This window comes from Pteropus alecto, unplaced genomic scaffold (assembly GCF_000325575.1).
Source record: "Pteropus alecto unplaced genomic scaffold, ASM32557v1 scaffold41, whole genome shotgun sequence".
Taxonomy (NCBI): Eukaryota; Metazoa; Chordata; class Mammalia; order Chiroptera; family Pteropodidae; genus Pteropus; species Pteropus alecto.
In genome coordinates, this window is record NW_006430464.1 from 2,301,701 (window position 1) to 2,308,031 (window position 6,331).

The 6,331-nt window shown below is 58.7% G+C and overlaps 1 protein-coding gene across 1 annotated transcript in view; it reads left to right on the top strand.

Moving 5' to 3' along the window:
* The first annotated feature begins 1,905 nt into the window (after positions 1 to 1,905).
* The window catches only part of LIG1 (DNA ligase 1), a 23,891-nt gene continuing 19,465 nt past the window's right edge, over positions 1,906 to 6,331 (top strand). Inside the window, 3 exon segments of the mRNA XM_025048849.1 lie at positions 1,906 to 1,979; positions 2,989 to 3,078; positions 4,136 to 4,271. Of these exon segments, the coding sequence (XP_024904617.1) occupies positions 1,963 to 1,979; positions 2,989 to 3,078; positions 4,136 to 4,271 (243 nt within the window). The 5' untranslated portion in view covers positions 1,906 to 1,962.

Sequence of the window (6,331 nt, forward strand, 5' to 3'; positions counted from 1 at the left end):
GGGGCGAGGGGAGCCCCGGCAGCGGGGCGGTGTCCGCCGGAGGGAGGGGCCAGGGAGAAGGTAGACGCGGGCTAGAGCGGGGTTCCAGGTGAGGCCTGGAGGGTTGGGGCCACCCGGAGGGGCGTGGTCAGATGGTCAGCGACAGCCTGGGTGGGTTGCGCGCTGCGGGCCCCTCGAAAGGGGTTTGACCCGGAGAAGTTTAATAGTGAGCGCGGCCGGGGGACAGTTGGAGAGGCGGGGTGGGCGGAGGTGGGGCCAGGGAGAGGTCAGTGATAAGGTTTGCGTCTAGGCAACGGCCTTTCAGAAGATTGGGAACCTTCTGTATACCTGGCGAGGGGGCGGAGCCGAGGGAAGGGCCACCAAGGGGCGGGATGGACGGCAAGGAGGCCAAGGTTTGGGAAGCCGGGGGACCACGGTGGGGTCCTAGGGGGTGCGGCCAAGCCGAGGGTAGCTGAGCGGCCGGCGCATACCGTTGCCCAGATGGGCGGAGGCAGTGCCAGAGGAGCTTGAGGGGGGAAGAGAAAAAAGGATCTTGGTGTCCCGTCGGTGAGGGGGAAGCTCGAAGGTTAAGGGGGAGGGCACTTGGCTGGGACAAGAGCAGGACATCTGGAAAGAGGAGCTGGCACGTGGAAGCTGAGGGAACCGTGAGGGCAGAGCAGACGACGGGGTCATGGACACCACCCTTTGGCCTCCACCCCGTTTCAGCTCGTGAGAATTTCTGACTCGTACATCCTGAGAAGGAGGCGCGAGGGAAGGCGGGAACGTCAGGTGTAAGACCTGAATTTCATCTTAAGATCCGCGGGGAGGTCACTAGGCCTGCAGATTTCCCCGTCCATCATCGGAGCTTCTGGATCAGTGGGTCAGGGAGTGGGGTGGGGGTGTTTTAATCACCAGTCCCAGGTGGTACTCAGAACTGGCATCCTCCATGTTTTTGTATCTGCCACTGACGGCCGTTGTCTTTCGAGGGACGCTGAGCTGTTTTAAGTCTCAAAGGATGAGGGAGAGCAGCATATTAAGGGGAAAGGTGTAAAATGTTTCACGGGGTGAGGTGTGGCTGGGGGAGCGGACAGGTCAGGAAATGTGAGCTTTTATTAACCAGAAGAGATGCGGACTCGAGCCTTTGGCTTGTCATCCTCAGACCGTTCAACAGCGAAGACCCTTTTAATATCACACTTTGTCACTACGGCCTTTAGGTTTTGAGAGATCCTGTTTATGAACCTTAACTTTTTCAGTAACGTTTTTGTTACCTCCATTTTTAGTAATCAAGGATGTGTATGTGCCAGTGCCAGGCATTGTTTTGGGTACTGCGGTCACGTCACTGAACAAAAGAGACCGAATTCCTGTTGTTAAACAAATTTGAACTTCCACGGCTGAAAGCCTTTTTTTAAACAAAAAGGTTTATTAGGCAGTAGCTAGCCAGAAAAGACCAGGTCCTGGAGCCTGAAGTTTGAACCCCCAGCAGCAGTGCGGGGTGGAAAGGAAGCATGCCCACCGCCTGGAGTTGCCGGGAGTTTTTATACATCACGTAGTGGGGAGAGAGATGTGAGCCATTCTGGAAGGATTTCCATTAGCTCTAGACAGCAGGTGGGAGAAGGCGAAGCCGGGCCAGCGCTGGGGTCGGTGCGGGCAGTGAGGAGCGGGAAGGTTGGTGTAAATGAGAAACGGCCGCTCCATACGGAAAGGGAGCTTCTTGTTCTCGGACTTGGAACTCTTTCTGTGCTAATAAATCTCACTGGCAAATCATTCTGGTCCAAAGAAATGAGAGTTTCTTCTTGAGGGGAAAACTGATGTTTCTGACTGAGTGTTTTGTCTATTTTTTTTTCAGTTTCTGAAAGAAGGAGGCTTATGTGTTTTGATCTCTGCATAGAGATCTAAGTATTCTAAGTGTTTCGATGTCCGTTTCAGGAACAGCCGACAGGAGAAGCAGAGGAGAAGTGGGGAAGGGACGGTTCTGACGCCATCATGCAGCGAAGCATCATGTAAGGGACCTGTCCACATTCTCTGCTTCCTCCTCTAACACTACCTTTTCTTAGCACTCAAGTTGGCATTTCCAGGAGTTGGCCAGTATGGAAAATGGGGAGCGGGATATGGAAAACGGATCGTGTAGTAACTGAAACATTTTAGCTACAAGATTCGGAAACCCTGTCGCAGTGGTTCTTAGCGGTGGTTTTGCCCCCCGCCCCGGGGACGTCGGGCAGTGTCTGGAGGTGGTGGTTTTGGTAATAGCTGGGACGAGAGGGGAGTTTTCCATTAGCCTCTAGTGAATAAAGGCCAGGCATTGCTGCTAAACGTCCTAGATGCAAAAGATAGCTCCGTGCAGCAGAGAATGACCCGGCCTGGCATGTCACGCCGACACTGAGAAGCCCTGTGCCAATGCCAGCTGGCTTCAGGAGAAGAAAGGACTGACTTGGCCACGTAGTTGGAACCTCAGGAGTTCATAGTTGGACCCAGTTGCCGATACTTTTCCCCAGGAAATCTGCCCCTCCCCACCATTCTGCGCTGCTCCCACGTTGCATCACGCTGGCCCTCTCTCTCCCTGGGGCTTGTGGCACCCTAGAGTTAGCAGTCCCAGTGGCAAGAGGCTGTCTCTCTCCCATCTATCTCAACAGTATCTAGGGTCCTGCTCCGTTGGCTCAGTTTGGGCCACCTGCAGGTCCCTGACCTGGTCACTGCAGCCACAAGGATGCAGGGCTCTGACTGGCCAAGTCTGGGGCGTGTGCCCACCCCGGTGGGTTGTGGGTGGAAGGGCAGGACCATATAAATCTCAGGTACCCAGAGAATTTGGAGGAAGGGGCCTCCCAACAGAGAAATGGAGGGCTGTTCCCAGAAGAGGGAAATGGGTCCTAGACAGACCCAGGCCTGGACACCCACCGCATGGACCTGGGGTTGTTCAAAATCTGTTACGTGCTGGGGCGAGGACATCACAGATCGGAGGGTCATTGGTGCCGTTATCCCCGCTTCCCACCTCCCCACCCCGTGCTCCTCCAGGTCATTTTTCTACCCCAAGACAGAGGGCAAAGCGAAGAAGCCAGAGGAGGAGACGCCCAGCAGCGTCGGGGAAACAGAGCCCCCGCCGAAGTACGTACCGGGCCGGGTGCGGCGAGTTCGTTCCTTCGTCCATCAGGACTCGCGGCTGCAGGGGTTATAAACCCACTCTGTTCTGTTCGATGTTGTCCGCTGTCACGGACCTAACTAGGGAGTTGTTTGCCCAGACCACGAGCTCCGTGGGTGCGGGAACCTCGGAATCAGCCCTGTTCCCAGCACCTTAAACGACCTCCATGTTGCATCGTCTGTGCCCGTGTTCCTCACCAGGCTAGGAGCTCCTCGGGGCTGGTGTCAGGGAGTAGTAGGGTTGCTTTAACAGAAACCAGTCACAACATAAGGTTTCTCATAAGATTTTGAGCTGTTCAGGCAGTGATAGGGCAGGTAGGCAGCTCTGTACCACTAGGTTACCATGGGACCCAGATTCCCCCACCCGGACCTGTCCCCCTCTGCTCTGCCATGACTTCATCTGCATTGGCAAAGCGGGTTGGCAAGTCCAAGTCCCAGGGCTGAGACACCGTGAGGGCAAGCTGTGTGCGTCATCCCTGGTCACTTGCATTCTATTGGTCAGAACCCATCACGTAGCTTGTCCCCCTCTGCTCTGCCATGACTTCATCTGCACTGGCAAAGCGGGTTGGCAAGTCCCAGGGCTGAGACACCGTGAGGGCAAGTGGTCAGAGCAAGTTGCGTGCGTCACCCCTGGCCACTTGCATTCTATTGGTCAGAACCCATCACGTAGCCGCAGGGGAGGCTGGAACATGAGTTAGTTCCTGGCTGAGTGGTCATGCGCCTGGCTAAAACTCGGGGGCTTGTGTGACTGCAAGAGGGTCTCCAGGTGGATGGTGGAGGTCAGTGCCCTAAGTAGGGACCCCACTTGCTCTTTGGCATCACCCATCGGAGGGCGGGCACATAGGAGGCCTCTGGAGATGTACGATGGGAGGAGGGGTGATGAGGAGGATAAGCCCGGGAGGCCCCTAGATGTTCACTGACTGCTTGAAAGGGAAGGAAGGGAATGAAATGTAGCGCCGGAGCTGGTGTGTGTGGAGCAGTGCCCCACTTTTTGCTGGAACACCCCTATTTCCCCACCTCCCAGGGCGGCGCTGAAGGAGAGGAACGGAATGGTGCCTGAGAGCGACTCTCCGGTGAAGAGGCCGGGGAGGAAGGCGGCCCGCGTCCTGGGCAGTGAGGGGGAGGAGGAGGACGGAGCCCGCACGCCCCCCTGGGGCCAGGTAGGCCCTGGCGCTCTGCCTATGTGTTCTGGGGAAAACTAGTTCCCACCGGCCCATGGGACTGAGGGCAGTGGCTGCACAGGGGACTCTGGACCCCTGCCCGGGGGCCGGAGGGCTTCAGGCTGCGCTGAGCACACGGGCACGGGGTCCGAACTCTGCCTCCACCCTATGACCTGGGCAGGCTCCCGACCTTGATGCAGCTCCCTGTGGCTCCCGCCTCACCGGTGGCTATGAGGATGAAAGCGGTCGGTTCACGGACATGTCTGAAAACGATGCCCGATGCAAAAGAAGGGCTGGGACCCGTCCCGTGTCCCTGTCGTGGGGCGGCTGGCTGTTCGTCTCCCCTAGACGCGTGGGCTCATCTCCTCTCGTTAGGTCATTCAATGCCTGCTCGTTGCTCGTTGCCCAGTGTCGGTGGCGAAGCCAGCTCCTGTCCCCGGCTCAATGCCCCAGGGGTGGCAGCCAGGTGACGAGGCCCTCCGCGAGCCGCCTCCGCCCCCACCGCGGCCCTTCCTGGGCTTGCTCTGCCCTGTCACGCACGCGTGGGGGCCTCTCGCTCCGTCCCCTCTCAGCCTCTTTCCCACATACACACGGCCCGGGCCCTCACGTCCGTCAGGGCTCTTTGCTCGGCTGTGACCTCGGCGAAACCTTCCCCGACCGCTCGCGTTCGTGTCTTGTTTGCTGCCATAACTGTTCCCCACAGGCTTGAGGTCACACCAGTGTATCATCTCCCAGTTCTAGAGTCGGGAGCCGGACGTGGGGCTCACGGGGCTTCCGTCGAGGTGTCGGCAGGGCCGCGTTTCTGGGGCTCGAGGGGGAGGGTCTGTTTCCTTGCCTTCCAGGTGCCGGGAGCCACCTTCTGTCCATTCGCAAAGCCAGCAACTCTTCGCCTTCCTCCTGTGGGCACATCTCACGCTCCTGCCTCTCTCCCCCGCTCCTCAGGCCCCTGCGGCGGCGTCACCTCCCTCTCTGGCTCAGCCGATTAGCCCCGATTCCCTCTGCCCTTTGCTGTGTAACCAGCTGAGTCACGGGTCTTAGGAGCTGAGACTTGGCCCTAAGGCCACTAGGGTTCTGTGGGTTTAGAACAGGAGAGGGACAGAAGTAGCTTTTCCTGGGCAGCGTTCCAAGCAGCTTCGGGGCTCGCATCGCGTTCATCAGGCTCCAGATTGAGACAGACCACATGAGCGATTCGAGGAGAGAGTTCAGCGGGAAGGCTTGTCGAGTGGTTCTGCAGTTCTTAACCGGGGTGAAAAGGGGTGAAAAGAGAACTAAGTAGGGCTTCGCAGAGGCGGCAGCTGCAGGGTGCAGCCGCTCCCCCGGAATGCGGAGCTGGAGCTCCCACCTTCGTGGCGGAGATGCGGGCCAGTGGGTGCTGGGGCCGCTTAGCTTGGGGGCGGTGCCCTGTGGGCCGGGGCTCGGAGCTCTGAGGAGAGGGCTTTGGTGTCTCTGATGGGGTACCACGTGACAGGCCTCGCAAGCGTTGGAAATAGTATAAATCGGATCCAGGTCCCGCGGTCCGTCGTGGTGCCCCGTGTTGGCACCGCCTGACACGGGCTGGCCGCCAGAGCAGGAGAGGGCTTCGCCGAGTCCCCGCATCGCCAGGGAGAGTGGGTGGGAGCTGCGGGACACGCGCTTCATAATCCGGCACAGGGCTCTGTGAGATTAGTTAGTAATTGAAGCCCGGACACAAATGACTGGCTTAAGCAAGGTAGGGATCCGTTTCTCTCTCATGGGCACAGAAAGTCCAGGATTAGTGTGGCAGGGTCAGGGAGCCAGCTGCGTCTCTGCCGTCGCTTGCTGTGCCTGCACGCTCTTGCCCGATGAATGTCCACGTGGGCAAGAGGCGGGCACACCACTTGCCGTTAAGTGAATGTTACTTGTTATCGGTGTCCACGATGGGGAGAACCTGGGACCCCGAAACCACGGGAGGGTGGAGCAGTGGCCCCGGGTAAGAGGACCGGGGTGTGGAGGGGGGCGGGGGCGCAGAGAAAGGAGGGGTTCGAGTCCTCTCCGCTCTCTGGTCCTCCAAGGACAGCTGGGTGTCCCCTGCTCCCTGCCCT